The following is a 20,684-nucleotide window of genomic DNA, read 5'->3' as shown; positions in this document are numbered from 1 at the left end:
TCAATCATTCCCTGTGCAGCTGTACTCGAGCATGCTTTGCAATCTTTAAATCTGTCTCCTGTCTACCTTTCTTCTTCACACCATTATATTGTTGGGGTTGGACTCCGACAAGTGGTGCCCCGTGTGAGGCTTCCAAGAGAGCAATCTTTTAGACTCTGTTCATCCACCACCCACGCCCGGCAAGGGTTTCAGGCGCGCCACACATCTTCGGATCCTGGGTGAGTGTGACTGGTCAAGATAGAACACATCGGCAACTATGGATTCCTCACTGTCCGTTGAACAACAAGCCTTTTCTCAAGACCTCCTCTTTCTACTCACTAAAGAAGGACACTCTGTTACAAAGAAGGAGGTTGAAGATTTAGTAAAAGCTATTGATGATGTATGTCCATGGGTCCCCGAAAGAGGAACCCTTAAGTTGAAGGACTGGGTGAAAATTGGCGGCCACTTCCAAGATCACCCTCGGGTGACGGCCAGAGTTCTGTTTACATGGTCCAAGGTCCGAGCATGTTTGAAAGGGCTTACACCAAACAATATTTTGTTTAATCAGCAAATGGAGGCACACCCGTCACCTATGGCTTCCCTGCCGTGACTTTTGCCGCCCGCCTCCGCGCCACCTTATGCCCCATCTTTAAAAACGGATGAGCGGCATTTTGCATCTCGCAAACCACCTGATGATCATGATACGGACACTGAGGACCCTGGGTTTCCCTTAGCCCCCGTCATACAGCCGGACCACTTGGCCGCCTTTGCGGCAGCTGTTTCCGCCACAGTCCTGGAAGAAGGGGACATTACTATCGCCATGGATGATGATATTGCCACACTTGTCGTTGACAATGGCTCTGGAATGTGCAAAGCTGGTTTTGCTGGGGATGACGCTCCCCGTGCTGTGTTCCCCTCCATCGTGGGTCGCCCCAGGCACCAGGGTCTGATGGTCGGAATGGGCCAAAAGGACAGCTATGTCGGTGATGAGGCACAGAGCAAAAGAGGTATCCTGACTCTGAAGTACCCAATTGAACATGGCATTGTCACCAGCTGGGATGACATGGAGAAGATCTGGCACCACACCTTCTACAATGAGCTGAGAGTTGCCCCCGAAGAACACCCTGTGCTGCTAACAGAAGCTCCCCTGAACCCCAAAGCCAACAGAGAAAAAATGACACAGATCATGTATGAGACCTTCAACACCCCAGCCATGTACGTCGCCATCCAAGCCGTGCTGTCCCTCTACGCCTCTGGCCGTACCACTGGTATTGTGATGGACTCTGGGGATGGTGTCACCCATACTGTGCCCATCTATGAAGGTTACGCCTTGCCCCACACCATCCTTCGTCTGGACCTGGCTGGTCGCGACTTGACCGACTACCTCATGAAGATCTTGACCGAGAGAGGCTACAGTTTCACCACCACCGCCGCGTCCAGTTCGTCCCTGGAGAAGAGTTACGAGCTTCCCGACGGCCAGGTGATCACCATCGGAAACGAGAGGTTCAGGTGCCCGGAAGCTCTCTTCCAGCCATCTTTCTTAGGAATGGAATCCTGCGGTATCCATGAAACCACCTTCAATTCAATCATGAAGTGTGACATCAACATCCGTAAGGACCTGTATGCCAACACTGTCCTATCTGGTGGTACCACAATGTACCCTGGTATTGCTGACAGAATGCAGAAGGAAATCACAGCCCTGGCACCCAGTACAATGAAAATCAAGATCATTGCCCCCCCAGAGCGCAAATACTCTGTCTGGATCGGAGGCTCCATCCTCACCTCCCTGTCCACCTTCCAGCAGATGTGGATCAGCAGGCAAGAGTACGATGAATCTGGACCTTCCATTGTCCACCGCAAATGCTTCTAAACCAAGAAAAAGGACCTTTGTGGGTCCCAGCTCGTTGTATTCGGCCATGGCGTGGACTTCCTACATCGTGAATCTTATTGATGGATTCAGATTTGGATTTAGAGCAGACTTAGGTTACTGGGAAGATACTGGAAGAATCTACTCATAATGCTCCTTTTGGTACAGGCTCCCTATCTGTTGACAGTTGGTGGTCTGTACTGTAGAAATGGCTTCCAGATGTGGGATGGTTGCAGTAATATTGTACAATTTTAATGTTAGGTTTGTTCATATTAATAGTATGATGTTGTTTTATTCAACATATTTCTTCATTGTTTTATGTTTTTTAGTCTTGTGGATTTAAACCTCCTTCCGTGGCCTTGGTGGCTCATAAGCGAGCCTTTTAATTACAGTATCAGGCCTTTCCCACAGAAGAATACAGTAGATGGGTTGGCCATAGGCCGCCTTTCCAGAAGTCTTTATTTTTGAATATATATAATTGGCAAAGTTTGTCAACAAAAAATAAATATAAAGGGAGGAGATGTGGAAAGTTATGTATAAGGTTTGGCAGTTGGTGTAATTGGATACTATGTAACTAGAAGTACAGAATGCATGTGCTCCTTGTTGTTGAGCAGATTGTACTTGATGCCTTATTGGTTAAGGGGTATGACGTGTATGAGGAAATAAAAGGAGGAGCTGGAGAGGCTGAGGGATCATTCATTCCCTGTGCAGCTGTACTCGAGCATGCTTTGCAATCTTTAAATCTGTCTCCTGTCTACCTTTCTTCTTCACACCATTATATTGTTGGGGCTGGACTCCGACATTCCTTCAGCTGGATAATGGTGGGAAATTATTATTTGAAATGTGTTTGTTGTTAAAACCAATGGAAATTACTTGATTTCCTAAAATAACTTTAATGACATATGACACTTCCAAATCTGAGTTCTTTTTGGTTTTTACACATGCTGAATTATTGTGTGAGTGTTGTCACATTCAAAAGGTGTAGCAAGAGATGTCTAAATTTAGAGAGATGAGGTGAGTGGAAAAGGGGGAGTTCTGAGACATTCGGCATGATTTTTCTTTCATTAATGTAATTTTGTATCAATTTGGGTTCCGGCCAGACTTCTATAGCTTTTGCTATACAGAGATGAGTAAATGAGTTTGTTGGATGGTGTTTAATAAGCAAGCAAAATAGATCCTTTTGGAGAAAATTTGATCTACTTTTTTTTTTAAAGAAGCCTTTTCATTCTAAATTTCTTTATAGGTTCTTTCCTCCACTACTGTGGTATAGTTTATGGATTTAGTTAATTTGCACATGATTTACAGATAGAATTGGAAGAGCACTAGAATTGCTTTTCAGTTTCTATTTATACCGACGGGTTTATGATAGGTGTTCATTCTCATATAGCTGTAATTGAAGATTTTTTTCCGTAAGAGAAGAGGGCAGTATTAACTAGTTATGATATTTTATTAGCAGCGTGCTCTTAAGCACAGTTACACTCTTCGAAACCACTTGACTTCAGTGGATTTAGAAGGGTGTAATTCTGCATAGGATTTCACTGTTCATTCAATAAATAGGATCTTTAAACATAGGATAGATTAAGAATATTATAATTGAGGAAGATAGAGAAATTATTGCTAATTTACCACAGAAATGTTAATAGAAAGTATCTGAAGGAGTTACTATTTACAAGCAACTGAAATGCTGTTATCAAAGGATATCATGGATATGAGCACATTGATATATTAAATGAAATGCAGAAAGAAACAGTCTTGCTGTAATGATTTCAGGGAGATATATGCTACAAGATTTAATAAAGCGGCCATGTTAATATAAAAATAAGAATTATTCTAGTGACAATCCTTTTCTGTTACTATGACACCACCCTGCCATTCTGATGGTTAACTGACATATCCCATATAAAAACCTGCTCTGTTTCAGTGCTCCTGCAAGTCCACCTGGGATAGCCTGGCTTTCAGGTCAGAGCTTTATCAACTCGGTCAGGGAAGCACTGGAACAGTGAGCACATTCAAAGTCTGACTATTTCTATTACCATTTCTCTCTGCTTATCCTTTTAGTGAATCACTTGGAACATAACTGGTTTCCATGCTCTGACCCAAGCTCTGGGTCACTCTTATTAGCAAGGCAGTGATCTTGGTCCTGACCATATGATCCTCCAACAGGGTCCTACTTAGCCTGCCTTGTGAAGCATCTGCTGCATTTGCCAGGTGTGCTCTGAAAGCAAGGTCTGGCCAAAGCAAGCATCAGCTTTGTTGTGACTGCTTTGCTGATAACAACCTCACAGCTGATTCTCTGCTCTCGTTTGATTCCTAAAGTGTCAAATATCAAAAAGGAGAGATGAAATAGCTTTATTTTTTGCCTAGATTAAAAATTTTTGCAAAGTTTCAGAATTCAATTCTTGAAATTCAACATGTTGGTCTGTTTTAATAATTTAATAATGTTAAGAATTAATTTTTAACACTTTGTTTTTCCTAAGAATTCTAAACCAATAACATCCATTATTGCAAATATTGGGAGGGGGGAGGGAAGCAACTCTATAGAAAATAAGTAGAGGCCCACAAAATCTGGGTTTGTCCCAATATGTCCCAGGATGTATTGATCACTCTTCCTTTCTCCTTATGTGTTGTGTTGCATCAGTATGTATGAACGTGTACACATGCAGGAAATGTTAAGGGTTCAGGGATGGAATGACAGTAGTGCCTAGGGGTGGGCATGATCCAGGGAAATAAGGTTGATTTCAAGATGGATTTATGATTGATTTTTTTAAAGATTGTTTAATTGTTGGAAGTCACCCTGAGCCATTTTTGGTGGGGAAAGGAGCAGGATAAAAATAAAATAAATAAATAAATGTGGTTTAGTTTTATTTGTGGTGGACCCATGAACCAAACCACAAACTGAACCGAGCTAAAATAGCCTCATATATAAACCAAACTGGTTTGTGGGGCCCATCATTGTGGGGCCCAGGGGGCCGGCGCAGCGGCACGCTGAAGCAGCCTGTCGGTCACTTCCAGGTTCCTGTCCTGCATCTCGACCTGTCTTATTAGTGACAGGCTGCTTCGGCGTGCCGCTGCACCGGCCCCCTGGGCCCCACAACGATGGGACCGAAGCCACAGGGACGGGCTCGAAACACTCTATAACCCCTCAAAAGAACAGCAGTCTAGCTCGCTTCCCCCGAGCCCTGCCGCCATAAGCCTCAAGGGGGCTCATTTTGCGGCATCTCCCGGCGGGAGGGTGGCACCCGCACGGGACACATATCAAATGAAAGAGGGGGCGCAGGGCTATCAGAAACAGCCGGCGGAGGGAGTCGGGAGACCACCCCACTGGGGGATCCACACCCCGAAAGTGATGAAGGTGGCGCAGATAGAGCCAACAGAGCAAACAGGACAAAATAAATAGGCTGCATTATGCAGCACAGTTGAGAAAGTGCCTTATCCCATATACTGATGAAGTATATACAGGATTTCAGAACAAAATTGTTTCCGGCAGTGATATTTGGGGGATTTTTGGGGATGTCACAGGAAGTGCTGTGAAGTCACTTCCTGTTTCCGGCAGTGGCATTTGGGGGAAATGATGTCACAGGAAGTGATGTCACTTCCCATTTCCGGCAGGTGACGCGGGGGAAATGATGTCACAGGAAGTAATGTCACTTCCTGTTTCCTGTGGTGGCATGCCGTCACCGGAAGTGACGTCACCGGAAGTGACGTCACTTCCTGTTTCCGGCGGCGCACGCGCTGCGCGCGCGCCCCTACCTTCCCCCCCCCAACATGTCCCTGGCTGGCCTTCAGACATTATGGTCACCCTACCCTAGTGTTTTTACAGGGGCTCCCACAATGATGCCACAGCAGCCCAGCCCAGCACCCCAGCCAGACAGCCTTTCTGGCTCAAACACAAAGATCCCCTGGTCACTGCCCATCCCTAGGTGAAATTTCTGGACTGTTCTTCATCATTAGTGCAACACATTGTACAGATAAGAAATCATCTGTTGGGATTGGGAATTGTAGCAACGCAACAGAAAGGAGTAATCAAACAGGGGCTTGCTTGTACAGGCAGATGTTTGTAGAGGCAGGTGTTTGCTTTCGTCAGGGGTGTTGAACTCATTTGTTATGAGGACTGGATCTGACATAAATGAGACCTTGTCGGGCCAGGCCATGTATGTCATAAAATGTAATGCCAGGAACAAGAGATATAAACTTTATAAAGGACACAAATACACACAATTAAAGATTTTTTTAAATTTAAAACATTAGCACTCTTGACATATTTTATTTATTTAACCATCTCTGACAACTGACACCTCTTATTCTGAATTATTGCATCAAAATGTCTGCTGCAGCAATCTTGAGTATGCTGTTCAGGTGTGTATCTGTAAGCTGCAAACCTACTTTTGATTTATTGGCATTCATTACAGAAATCTCATGGTCAGTGCTCTAGAACCCAGGGGAAAATGTGGAATGGCTGGGCATTGCCAGCGTTTGTACATAAATTGTTTCATGTGCTGGTCAAGAATATGTGAAGGCATCATGACATAGAGTGAGAGCTATGTGTTTGTTTACAAAACTATAGTCTTCCCAGAAAAAAAATAACTGCAACTCCTATGAGACAGTGCAAGAACAGATACAGCCATGTATTGTGGTCAGTGTCAGCCTGCTATCTGGGAAGTCTAGGTTCAAAATTCCCAGTTTACAAAGAAAATGTGCTGGGTGAACTTGGTCAGGACACAGACTCTCAGCCTAATCTACCTCACTGGCTTGTTGTTATTCCTCATCTAAATAGTTCACATTGTTTTTCCACTGTGAAAGACTGAGTGATGAGGGCATAAATACAGTGGTAACGGGGAGGCAAACCCATTGGCACCCAGGAGAAGCATAGCATAAGGAGCCCAACAAAACACATACAGCATAACAAGCCCAACAAAATACACATGCACTGTAGCAAGGCGCACAAAAGCTCATACTTGAAACAAAACTTTTGTTGGCCTTAAAGGTGCTTTGCATTTCTGCCATGCAACTGAGGCAGCTGAGCAAAGGGGGGGAAGGGGAGGAGCCTCAGCAAATGGAAGGGAAGAAAAGGTTGGCTTTGTCTCCTGTGTAATTGAGGGAGCCTGGCCAGAAAACAAACTCTGGCTTGTTCCCTCCCTCCTCCTAGAAGGCATAAGGGGAGTAGCCTCAACCAATGCAGAGAACAGAGGCTTGCTTATCTATCTCTCCTATGCAACTGAGTCCTCCTGTTGCCATTGGAGGGCAGTGAGCCATGCTGCCAGCCACCCCAGAGGTCTGCTGTGAAGTGGATAGTTTGACCTTACACTCTGGAGAGCTTGGCCTTGACCAGTGCCACTACAGAGTAGTGCATGTGGGCAAGACTCACTGGCTCAAGGGGACAGGGTATCAGGGAGCTAGGTGGTGCAGCAGTTGGCAAAAGGAAAGTGTTCTCCACAAGGGTGGGCCATCCATGGCAATAATCTCACCAACAAGGCAAGTGATTGCTTCCTCAGCCCTCTCCCCCTGCACTTTTGTCTGGCAGTGTCAGTGCCCCTGGGGGCATGACCTCTTGGAGGGTGGCCTGCCTTGGGGTCCCAACCACAGTGCCCAGAGCTGAGAGGGAGGGGACCTCTTCTGCCTCCCAATGGCTGCCACTCCTTCCTCTAGCACTGACAAGATGGGGTGCACCCTTTGCAGGTGCCTCCAAAGAATGGTAGAAAATTGTTGGGTGTCCCTTCCCTTCCGGACGTGGGCATGGCACTCTAACTATTAATATGACAACCGTGGCTAATTGGCACCGTACAATAAAGAATTAACAAAAAATTTCATGTATTCTGTATTAAATCTCTACCTTGTTAGGTAGATCTTATAAATAACTCTCATACAAACTTGGCTACAAATAACAACCTCCAGACAGTTCCAAAATTAACAACACTACACAAAGTACAGTCCTATTATGTGTCCAAAGATGAAAGTTCTGGATTTCTTTATCTCTTCATTTTGGAAAATTCTTCCTCAGGTCAAGGACCATTCCTGGTGACTTTAAAGCTCAAAGAACTAGTATTCCTATGAATCTTGAATCTTGTTTACTTGGCTCTGTTTTTAAGAATTCTCTTCTAGGGTGTCACCAAAAAATCCTATGGACTCAATCCTTTGCTTCTAACCATTGGAAAAGACACCTAGCACCCTGCCACACTGGGGAGGGTGTGGAAGTATTTCCACATGGTGGTCTGGAAACGTGACCCCATGGCTGTGGTTAGAGCAAGTGGGAGGCACAGCTGCTTTCTGGCACTGGGCTGGGAAGTGCTGGGGGGGAGGGTGGTTACCAATGATGGCAGCAGGAGTAGCAGAGAATTGGATATGGAAGGAGCAGACGCTTCACCACCATGCTCTGAATCACTGCCACTGGAGTCCCCTCTGCCAAACAGTTTTAGCAACTGCTGCTCTTGGGGCAGTGCCAAAAACTCTTTCATGTCCTGTGAGAGCCCCATAGATGGAGGTGAGGAAGGAGGCTCCAAGATCCCTGATGATGACATGCTGGGGATGTCCTCGGGGAGGGGGGGGACTGTGTTTGGTGCCCAGGGGCAAGGCCGTCTGGTATACAGAAGGATGAGGGCTTCTTCCCCACATGAAAAACACCTCTCCCTCCCACTCTCACTCTCATGGTACTCAAGCCCTGAGACCACCCTGAATCCTGACATCCATATCCTGGCCCACTAAACACCCAAGAGAGCTCCAGCCAAGAGAGTTGATCACAAAAAGCAGAGGTAGAGGGTTTATAAATGTAGGCTCTCAGCCAAGGAGCCCAGAGCAGAAGCTAAGTTCCAATGCTCAGCATGAGCAGAAAAGCTGGGTGACACACAGAGCCCTGGCCCACCAAACACCCAAAGCCCACCAGAAGAGAGAAAGAAGATCACAACATGGAGGGTGCTGATGTATAAATACAGGCCCTCAGTCAACAAGCCCACAGCAGAAGCTAAGCTACACTGCCAGGTCCAACTCAAAAAATACCTGGGGACTTTGGGGGTGGAACCCAGAGACTTTCCCATTCCCAAAAATAAATAAATAGAAATACAGCACTGCAGTTCCCCTGAATACAGTCTTCATTTCCTCACCCCCAGCAGCTGGCTGCACTTCTACTAAATGAAAGTGAACACACCCACACACTCACAAAGCAGCCAAAAGTTTGCAAGCACACACTTTTGTGATCCCACTGGGGAAATTCACTCATGGGAGTTGCTGACTGTAACCATCTGCTGTTTTTCTGCCAACTTCTTCAGACTAACACAGAAAACAAAAGGTTCTATATAATGTACTGGGTTCGAAGCATGAGGATGCCCAAGAGATAGTGAGTTCAGCTCTTTATTCAGTGATTCAGCATAGTGAGATAGGAACAGAACTGTTTGGCAGGACCAACGGCCCTGCTTATATACATGCAAGCCACCCCACCCAAAACCCATTACCATCATCCCATTACACACAACTATAGGTTAATAGCTGGACTAACGATCCCTGATGGGCCTCCTTTCTGAATCCAGGTGGCTATTTCTTTAGGGTCTCAAGCTCAGCCAAGTCTCTGCTGGCCCTAAGGCCAAACTCCAGTTCTAATAGATAACATTCTAGTTTATTCTTTACTATGCAAATGGCTTCGGAAAGGAATGTAAAACAAACGGAGGGGCTGTGCGAGCTTCACTTCCTTTCTCATAGCTTCACAGACTCACCAGGAACAGCCATGTGACTCTGCCAGCTCACCCCACTCCCATTCAGTCTTGCTCCTACTGAAATTTAAAGGCACACGCACTTTTCACGTTTCCAAGCTTCTTCTAAGCCTTTCAAGGTAGAAGGGCACATTGTGGCTGTTGGAGCAGGGCTTCCCTCTGTCAGCCAGCTGGCTGGCAGCAGGGAGGAGCTTGCAAAACTGGGGGATCCCCCACCGGGATCTGAGAACTGGCAAGCCTAAACTAAACTTCAGCTTGAGCAGAAAGGCTGGGTGGCACACAGAGCCCTGGCCCACCAAACACTTAAACTGCACTCCAGAGCAGGGATAGCTCAACTTGCTTAACATAAGAGTCACATAGAATAAACCACAGATGTCTGAGAGCTGCAAGACATAAACATCAAATAAAGGAAGGAAGGAGAAAATAAATAGATAGGAGGAGGGAGAGAGATGTGGAAAGAAACGACTAGACTTGAAGTGATTTAAAGAGATAAATGCTTTCTCCAAGTTGTCCAATGGGGCTATGGGGGCTTTGAGAGCCACACAATATGTGTGAAAGAGCCACATGTGGCTCCCAAGCTGCAGTTTGGCCACCCCCGCTCCAGAGAACTGATCAAAAAGGGAGGAGAGTGTATAAATCCAGGCCCTCTTCAGAGGAACCCACAGCAGCCCTAGTAGCAGAAAGACTAGGTGGCATGCAGAGCCCTGGCCCAGCAAACACACCCCGACCCACAGAGTTGATAAAAAAAATGGATGGGTGAGAGTAGGATTGTAGAAATGCAGGCCCTCTTCAGAGGAGCCCACAGCAGAAGTGAAGCCCTGCTGCTCAATGTGAGTAGAAAGGCTGGGTGGCACACATAGAGCAAAGCTGGTGAACTTCCTTGTATCTCTCGCTATCCCACTCCTCTCCAACACATTGTAAAACCCAACAAAGGAAAGCTGGACTGCACCTTGGGCTTTATATAGTTTTCAGATCCCATAAAGCTGAATGGGAGCTCTGTAATTGGCAGCCAGCAGTGCCTGTCGATCTTTGGAGGGTCCCTATTGGTTTTTTCCAAGGCTGGAGAGAATTCTACCTCCACTGTTACCTTGGAGTTTGATTGATTGACACCAGGTTTTCTGGCAAACATATCCATTTCCTAAACCACCCCACACAGCCCCTAAAGTTTAGGAAATCTCCATGACACACATGCTTCCAGGAACATCATTGTATGAACCAGCCCCAGTACAGCATGAACTTTGCTTTGAGCACTGGTTCAAGCCCATGACAAGTAGTGACCAACATCACAGTGCTGGGAGGATAAACACAATAAATACTGTAAATCACTTTGTAAGTAAAGACAACTCTGCTTCCACTGCTTAGCACCCAAGCCACAGACTGGAATTCCAGCTGAGGATGGAAGCATAATATCAAATCCAGGATAACAAGAAATGTTACAGACTAACCCAAAAGGGTTATACATGGCATGGATGTTTTGGGTTTTGTTGCGCAGACCACCTAACATCCTGGTTTTGTGTTTTACATGAAATACTTTGTCTTGACAATAGTAAGGTATGGCATTTTTTCCTCCAACCGTTTGTGTTTTCTTTCCTTTTTATTTCTGTTCTTGACAATGTCAAAGAAGAGGGCAGCGTGGTATTGATTTAACATCCGGAGTGAGGGGGGGGGGAACGTTCTGTGTTTTTTTGGTAGGTGTCCCAGACATCAGATCAATATGGCAACTCCACCTTCATTACAAACACAGCAAGAGCTAACAATAATCCCAACCAAGCACCCACAGGTTTGGAGGTCACTCTTCCAAAAATGAACACAATGTGATGTGGGGGTGGTGATGGAGGAGGAAGCTGCATTGTGTTTGAAAGGTATGAGGCTGCCAAGAAAATTCAAAGTCAACAGCGAATTGCAAACCTCCAAGAAGAGTACAACCTATCACCAAAACATGCAAAATCAGCTTTTTGAAGAATGTGATTCCAAAGGCACAAAGAGCAGGGAGGCTGAACTGGCAGCTCCCACTGGTCCCTTCACTTCAAATTCTTCATTGAACCATGCCGAACTGTGCATGGCTCCACTGGAGCATGCTCCACTTGTTGACTTTCAATTTCAGCACAAAATGGAGAAATGGGTGAGTGAGGCATGACCCTTCAGGAATAAATGATGTACCAGTGGGATCTGCAGAAATTTGAACTTGACCTGACTCTGTGGCTGAAGAAATGGAAACCACAGTCCTGGAACAGCAGTAGTGCAAAGCATGTGGTTGGTTTTCCTGTTCACTGGCCAAACCAGAGGCTCATTTCACACAGAGGAAGCTCAGCCAGAAAGGCTTCCAAATAGAGTCAGAGAGCAATAGAACCCAGCAGCACTGAAGATAAAGAGACACCATGAGATGACAGAAAAAGTAATGCAAAACCTAAGTGTGGCTTTACCATACAAAGCAGTAACCCTTCAAAAGTAAAAATTCCTAGTCTGAGTGGATACCTTTGAAACATCTTCTCTATCTCCCTTATGTCTCACCCTTCTCACCCTACACTTTTTCAGATGGTCCCACTTCAGATGGTCTCAACATGCTCGGCACTGTAGCACAAGACAGCTCTGGAAATATCCGTATTCATAAGGGCACCAATGACTTTTTGAAGAAGGATTATCCAAGAAGATATCCACTGGCCAAAGCAATTGGCAAAATATTATGTCCTCCACAAGGGAGAAGGATTCACCATCCATAGCAATAATGTCATTGTAAAAAGTTATGTGGTAGAGATCAATGCCTCTTCCTTGTTTTCAGTTTTTAAAGAGAACGTGTTTCAATTAAAAAACAGAAAGCAAAGAGAGGTTTGATATAATGAACTGCTAACTTCTGATAGTGCTTTCAGCCTGGCTGGTAAATCCATTGTTCTTCACTTTAGTCTTCACACAGGCAAGGGAAACAGGCTAGCAAGTGAGGAGGAAACTGAAAGGAAAGGTACATACTGTCAAAACCCTTGGGGAAGCTTGGACGCTATTTAAAACTATAATCCTAGAAGCTCAGATAAAATACATACCACAAGTTAGGAAAGGCACAAACAGGCATAAGAAAAGGCCTGCATGGTTAACAAACAAAGTAATGGAAGCTGTAAAAGGTAAGAAGGACTCCTTTAAGCGGTGGAAAACCAGTCCAAGTGAGATTAGTAAAAGGGAACACAGGCTGTGGCAAATCAAATGCAAGACTGTGATCAGGCAGGCAAAAAGGGACTATGAGGAGCATATTGCAAAAAACATAAAGACCAACAATAAAACTTTCTTCAAATATATTAGAAGTAGGAAAGCAGCCAGGGAGGCAGTGGGGCCCTTGGATGACCATGGGGTAAAAGGATTACTGAAGGAGGATAGGGAAATGGCTGAGAAGCTAAATGAATTTTTTGCCTCCGTCTTCACTGTGGAAGACGAGAACTTTTTGCCCGCCCCAGAACCACTAATTTTGGAAGGGGTGTTGAAAGACCTGAGTCAGATTAAGGTGACAAAAGAGGAGGTCCTACAACTGATAGACAAATTAAAAACTAATAAGTCACCAGGTCCAGATGGCATACATCCGAGATTTCTGAAAGAACTCAAAGTTGAACTTGTGGATCTTCTAACAAAAATCTGTAATCTTTCATTGAAATCTGCCTCTGTTCCTGAGGACTGGAAGGTAGCAAATGTCACCCCCATCTTTAAAAAAGGTTCCAGAGGAGATTCGGGAAATTACAGGCCAGTCAGTCTGACTTCAATACCGGGAAAGTTGGTAGAAACCATTATCAAGGACAGAATGAGTAGGCACATTGATGAACACGGGTTATTGAGGAAGACTCAGCATGGGTTCTGCAAGGGAAGATCTTGCCTCACTAACCTGTTACATTTCTTTGAGGGGGTGAACAAACATGTGGACAAAGGAGACCCGATAGATGTTGTTTACCTTGACTTCCAGAAAGCTTTTGATAAAGTTCCTCATCAAAGGCTCCTTAGAAAACTTGAGAGTCATGGAGTAAAAGGACAGGTCCTCTTGTGGATCAAAAACTGGCTTAGTAATAGGAAGCAGAGAGTCAGTATAAATGGGCAGTCTTCGCAGTGGAGGACGGTAAGCAGTGGGGTGCCACAGGGCTCGGTACTGGGTCCCATGCTCTTTAACTTGTTCATAAATGATTTAGAGTTGGGAGTGAGCAGTGAAGTGGCCAAGTTTGCGGATGACACTAAATTGTTCAGGGTGGTGAGAACCAGAGAGGATTGTGAGGAACTCCAAAGGGATCTGTTGAGGCTGGGTGAGTGGGCGTCAACGTGGCAGATGCGGTTCAATGTGGCCAAGTGCAAAGTAATGCACATTGGGGCCAAGAATCCCAGCTACAAATACAAGTTGATGGGGTGTGAACTGGCAGAGACTGACCAAGAGAGAGATCTTGGGGTCGTGGTAGATAACTCACTGAAAATGTCAAGACAGTGTGCATCTGCAATAAAAAAGGCCAACGCCATGCTGGGAATTATTAGGAAGGTGATTGAAAACAAATCAGCCAGTATCATAATGCCCCTGTATAAATCGATGGTGCGGTCTCATTTGGAGTACTGTGTGCAGTTCTGGTCGCCGCACCTCAAAAAGGATATTATAGCATTGGAGAAAGTCCAGAGAAGGGCAACTAGAATGATTAAAGGGCTGGAACACTTTCTCTATGAAGAAAGTTTGAAACGCTTGGGATTCTTTAGCTTGGAGAAATGTCGACTGCGGGGTGACATGATAGAGGTTTACAAGATAATGCATGGGATGGAGAAAGTAGAGAAAGAAGTACTTTTCTCCCTTTCTCACAATACAAGAACTCGTGGGCATTCGATGAAATTGCTGAGCAGAAAGGTTAAAACGGATAAAAGGAAGTACTTCTTCACCCAAAGGGTGATTAACATGTGGAATTCACTGCCACAGGAGGTGGTGGCGGCCACAAGTATAGCCACCTTCAAGAGGGGTTTAGATAAAAATATGGAGCACAGGTCCATCAGTGGCTATTAGCCACAGTGTATGTGTGTATATAAAATTTTTTGCCACTGTGTGACACAGAGTGTTGGACTTGATGGGCCGTTGGCCTGATCCAACATGGCTTCTCTTATGTTCTTATGTTAAGTTCAGCTCAGAGGTGGAAAGTGGTCTGCTGAAGGGTGTGGGAGACTAAATGTGGCATTAATTGAACAGGCCAGTTGGGAAGTCAGGCTGAAAAAACTTGTGCCAGGCATGTTCTTCAAATCTGAAACAATAGCTACAGAAACAAACAAAACAACAACAATAGATTTCTAAGTTTGTTGCTGATTCAGACAAACACCATGAGACCTAATGTATATAACCATAGTGTTGATACAGTGGTTACCATTATCATGACAATTGAACATGGTCATCTCACTCTTTCACCTTATCAACCAGATGCTGCTGCTGTTGTTGTTAACCATTCAATTGTGTCCTACTCTTGGTGATCCTATGGGCCAGCCCTCTCCATGTTTTCTGATCTTGTACTGTTTCTTTAAGTTGTTCCATGCTCAGGCTGGTGTTGACTTTTATGGCATCTAGCCACCATGTTCTTTGGCAGTCTCTAAACAATCCAAGCATAATTGCTTTTTTTTCTAGTGAGTTCTTCCACATTACATGGCTGAAATAAGTCAGTCACAGTTTTGTGATTTTTCCTTCCAATGGCATGTCTGGTTTTATGTGCTTCAGCACTTGCTTGTCTGTCACCTTTGCTGTTCAAGGAATGTGCAGGAGCCTTCTCCAACACAACTCAAATGAGTTGATTTTCCTCCTGTTTTGTTTCTTCATGGTCCAACTTTTGCCACCATAGGTTGCTATGGGGAACATAATGATATAATAGCACAATAGCACAGACTAATCTGCATTTGGTTGCTAGGCTGATGTTCTTGCTCTTCCATATTTGATTCATGCTCATCATTGCTGTGCAATCCAGCGTGATTTGACATTTTATTTCTGGCCTGCATTCACCACTTTGGTTGATCAGTGATCCTAAGAAAGTGAATTATTCCACATATTCACTCTCTTCGTTGTCAACTTCATTTGATGTTTCTATTCTTCTCGGTGGTCACAATCTTGGTCTTTATGATGCTCAGGAAGAGGCCAAACTTCTCACTTATTTGCTGTTCTTGATCAGATATTCCAGACCTTCTTTTGTTTCCAAGAGAAGGGTCATTGGCATATCAAAAACTGTAGATATTCCTTCCTCCAGTCTTTATCTTGTTTTTTTACTCTTCCAGTAACTTCCTCATGATTGTTTCAGCATACATGTTGAATAGGAAAGGTGATAGAATGCAACTCTATCGTACTCCATTCTCTATTTTGTCGTACTCCTTTCTCTATCTTGAACCAATCAGTATTTCCGTATGTCGTTTTCACAGAGGCTTCCGGGTTTGTGTACAATGATTGTCAGGGCTTTTTTTGAGCAGGAACGCACAGGAACGCAGTTCCATCTGGCTTGACATCAGTGGTGTGGCCTAATATGCAAATGATTCCTGCTGAGCTTTTTCAACCAAAAAAGGCCTATGTGAAACAATGGTGACATCAGGGAGTGTGGCCTAATATGCAAATGAGTTCCTGCTGGGCTTTTCCCACAAAAAAGCCCTGATGATTGTATCAATTTGACTAGATGTGCTGGCACCCCCAATCTTTTAGGGTTCCCAACAGCTAGTCATGATTGACACAGTTGAAAGCTTTCTTGTAATTGAAAAAGCATAAGTAGACAAACTTTTGATATTCATGAGATTTCTCCATAATCCAGAGTAGATTTGCTATATGGTCACAAGTGTCATGCCCCTTTTGGAAGCTGGCTTGGTCATTCCCTTTCAGTAGTTGGTGCCAGGCATTGTTGTATAATTTTAAGCAGAATTTTGCTAATGTGAGGGATGAGAGTGATTGTAGAATAATTGGAGCAGTCTCTGGGGTCTCCCTTCTTTGGTACTGAATGAACACTGAGCATTTCCTGTCCCTTGGCCATGCATTGGTTTCTCAAATTTTCTGACAAAAGGCTCTGATTATTGCGCGTGGTACAGGCCTCAGCAATTCTGCGGATACGATGTCCACACCTGGGCCTTGTTGTTTGGTAGTTGACTCATTGCCCACATGACAGCTACCTCAAGGATTGCTGGTTCTTTCTCAGTTTCCCTTTCCTTGGCATCCTGAGACCGGGTTTCTTTGCTACCAGCGTACAGCTCTTCTGTGTATTCTTGCCATCTGTTTTTGACATCTTGTTGGTTGGACAGTTCGTTCCCTTGCTTGCTTTTTTGATGATGCCTTTATGAGAAGTAAATGGTATTCAAACCTTTTTGACTTGCATGCAGTCCTCTTCTAGATGTTTGCAAACACTTGCCCAAGTGAATTTCATTGACTTTCCTCGCTGCCCTCTTGAAATCCACATTCAGTCTTCTTGCTTCTTCCCATTTTCCTGCTGCTTTGGCTGCTTTTCTTTGCTCTGTTATTTTTATGGTTCCATTTGAGAGCCACTTGCACTTTTTTCCTGGCTTCTTGTATGGTTTGTGCTCAGCTGCTACCTCAACAATTATGGAATGAATTTCCTGCCACAGTTTGTTGGGCATTTTCGTAGCAATGTCCAGGAGTTCAAACATATTTTTTTAAACCTCAATTGTGTATAGGGCTGCCAAGCCCCCAGGCCGGGCAGGGATTCTCCCACCCTGAAGGTTCCCAACCCACCTACATTGGGCTGGTGGGGGGAATCTCCACTGACATCGCCGGTGCAGTGATGTCACCCAGAAGTGACATCATTGTGCCAGCGAAACCACTCGCCGGCAGCTCTAGGTGTTTCTGGGAAAACTCTATGGTTTTCCCGGATGTTCTAGTGATTTGGGAGGGAAAACTCTATGGTACAATAGGTACCATAGAGTTTTCCCCTCCCAGATCACTGAGCATATGGGAAAACCATAGAGTTTTCCCAGAAAAGCCTAGAGCAGCTGGTGAGCAATGTTGCCAGCATGATGACATCACTTCCGGATGACATCATCGTGCCACATATGCAAAGTCCCGTGCCAGCGGCAATGGGGGACATGGGAACCCTAATTGTGTATTGGGGGGACGGGCTTGGTGATGTCAAACTTATTTAGTTGCATTATCCTTTTGATGTTGCATAGTTCGACTCTGATTTTAGCCACCAACAATTCATGATCTGAACCATAATCAGCACCTGGATGTGTCTTGACAGCGAGTACTGAACTGATCCATCTATGATTGTATAGAATATAGTTAATCTGATTATGGTGTAGTTCATTTGGAGAGGTCCAAGTGTATAATGACATTTGTGCTGTTTAAACCAAGTATTCATGATTCAAAAATGATTTTTTTTGGCAAAATCACCTAATATGTAAACAATGTCCTTATTGGGCACAAGTGGCTCAGCTGTATTAAAGGAAGGTGCTTGGAGCTGGGACAGAGTTGCTGGTTAGGTGGGTGTTGATTTGCTTTTCTAAAACTGCTGGGGAGCATTACCTTCAGTTGTTGTGAAAGGGAACTGTGTGAGGGCTTGGTGTCTGCTGGAGAGGGGTTTCTGATTGCTTTTGTGTGTCTTTTGTGTAGCTGTTGCTGAGTGAAGAGAGCTTGTTTGCCTGGGGATAGTTGCTGGCCCCACCCTTCTGATTGCTTTTGTGTGTTGCTCTGGCTGTTGAGTCAGAGGTGAATGAGGGCTTGAGCCTTTAATTTGCAAGGCTCATCCTTGCTGGAGGTGCGAGCCGAAGGACTCTTGGCCTGTGGTTCTTAGCCTGGGGAACTTGCCTGAGGGTTCTGTAGAAAGGTGGGTAGTTACTCACAAGTAGTTTTAAGTGGCAGTTGGTAGTGAAATTTACAGGGAAGTCAAGATAAAGAGAATTTTGAAATGGAATGCAGCAGCATAGCTGGTGAGGGAGCAGAGGCAGTGACGTGTAAAGACTGTGGGATGTTTGTATTTCTATCTGACAGTAGCAGCAATTACACTTGCAGCAAGTGTAAGTTAGTGGCCCTGCTGGAGGAGAAGATATGGGGACTGGAGGCACAATTGTCCACATTGCAGTGTATAAAGGAAGGTGAAGATTTTCTTGACAGAACACATGAGGTGCTCTTGAAAGGATAAGAGAATGAAGTGGTATCTCAGCACATGGAAGAGAATTCAACACAGGAGGAGGGAGCAAGAAAATCAGGAGATGTTCTGAGCCTCTGCTGCTCAGCAATAGGCTCCAGGATCTCCCCACGGTAACTGATTGGAACAAGGGCTACTTTCCCAGCCTCCGCAAAGCTTAAAGAAAGTTTCTCAGAATCCTGCGGATAAGAAGCCTGGAGCTTCTGCTCCCCAATATAGGGAGAGGAAGGTGGTGGTGATTGAATCCGGCGAAGACAGAGGTCCTTTGCTTGGGTCGTTGGGGTCCGGGGACCTTGTCCGCCGCTGATAGCGGCGGACAGGGTCAAAAGCCTGGGGGTACTATTGGAGTCCTCCTTAACGATGGAGGCTCAGATAGCAGCCACTGCCAAGTCCACATTTTTTCATCTTAGGCGGGCAAGGCAGTTGGCCCCCTTCCTGGAGCGTGACGATCTAGCAACAGTGATCCATGCCACGGTCACCTCGAGGTTGAACTACTGCAATGCTCTCTACATGGGGCTGCCTTTGTGCCGAACTCGAAAGCTGCAGCTAGTGCAGAATGCCGCGGCCCGGCTGCTGTTAGGACTCCCAAGAAGGGAGCACATCCAGCCAGGGCTCCGGGATCTGCACTGGCTGCCAACAGCTTACCGAGTTCGGTACAAGGTGCTGGTTATTACCTTTAAAGCCCTATATGGCCTAGGACCTGCCTACCTGAAGGACCGTCTCTCCCCACATGTTCCCCAGAGAGTACTGAGATCGAGAACTCAAAATCTCCTAGTTATCCCCGGGCCAAAAGAAGCCCGCTTAAAATCTACAAGGGACCAGGCCTTTTCTGTTACGGCCCCCTCCTGGTGGAACCAGCTGCCGGAAGAGGTGAGGGCCCTGCGGGACCTCGCCCAGTTCCACAGGGCCTGTAAGACAACCCTCTTCCGGCTGGCCTATGACTAGCTGGTACAAGAAACTGAGTGTAGTTACACTAGATGTCTGCTGTCCCTAATGTTTTAAATGGTTTAAATGTCTTAAAATTTTAAATGTATTAATTATTTTAATTGTTTTTATGCTTAAATTCTATTTATGTCAAATTCTTATGTTGTGAGCCGCCCTGAGCCACTTGTTGGGAAGGGCAGGATATAAATCATAAAATAAATAAATAAATAAATAAGACTCCTTGCTCAGAGGGGTGGAGCCCAAAGTGTGCCGACTGGACTTGTCATCCCAAGAGGTCTGCTGTCTGCTGGGTGCACGCATCCAGGATGTGACAGAAAGGATTGGAAGACTTATCAAGCCCATGGATTACTATCCTTTCATACTGATCCATGTGGGAACGAATGATACTGCCCATCACAGCCCTGAACATATTAGAAAAGACTATGTGGCTCTGGATCAGCAGGTGAAGGAGCTGGGCACACAGGTTGTGTTCTTGCAATTCTTCCTGTTGAAGGCCGTGGCTTAGGACGAGAAAGAAAAAATACTTCAAATAAACAACTGGCTATGTCGATGGTGTCATCAGGAAAGATTCGGATTTCTGGACCATGGCTTGCGCTTTTAAGATGGTGGTCTTCTATCAGGAGATGGTTTGCACCTTACGGCAGTAGGAAAAAGGGTGTTTGGTAACAGCCTTGCTAACCTAATAAGGAGGGCTTTAAACTAAATCGTATGGGGGAGCGAGACAATAATTCAAAACCTCATAAGATGCCAGAAACTGGGGATAAGAACATTAAAGATTTGCAGAGAGTGGTGCATATGCTAGGTAATGTTAACTTGCAGGTATGTCCAGAAATTAAACCTTCAGGATGCATAAAACATGGATTCTGATATCTCTACACTAATGCACAGAGTATGGGAAACAAACAGGAGGAACTGGAAGTCCTAATACAGAAAGGAGACTATGACATAGTAGGCCTTACTGAAACTTGGTGGGATGACATTCACAACTGGAATATTAGGATTCAGGGGTAAAACTTATTTAAAAGGGACAGGCAAATGAGAAAGAGCGGAGGTATAGCAGTATATGTGAAGGAGGTATATACTTGTGAG

The 20,684-nt window shown here is 45.1% G+C and overlaps 1 protein-coding gene across 1 annotated transcript; it reads left to right on the top strand.

Moving 5' to 3' along the window:
* The first annotated feature begins 799 nt into the window (after window positions 1–799).
* LOC132581105 (actin, cytoplasmic 1-like) lies at window positions 800–1,850 on the top strand. Its single transcript, XM_060252164.1, has one exon. It carries the CDS (start codon window positions 800–802, stop codon window positions 1,847–1,849), a length of 1,050 nt encoding a protein of 349 aa, XP_060108147.1. The 3' UTR covers window position 1,850.
* Window positions 1,851–20,684: the final 18,834 nt, after the last annotated feature.

Source organism: Heteronotia binoei, chromosome 13, assembly GCF_032191835.1.
Source record: "Heteronotia binoei isolate CCM8104 ecotype False Entrance Well chromosome 13, APGP_CSIRO_Hbin_v1, whole genome shotgun sequence".
Classification (NCBI taxonomy): Eukaryota; Metazoa; Chordata; class Lepidosauria; order Squamata; family Gekkonidae; genus Heteronotia; species Heteronotia binoei.
This window is presented reverse-complemented; position numbering and strand designations above follow the sequence as displayed.

Coding starts and splice junctions, on each gene's coding strand:
- LOC132581105 (XM_060252164.1), top strand. CDS start 800: ATGGATGATGATATTGCCACACTTGTCGTTGACAATGGCTCTGGAATG.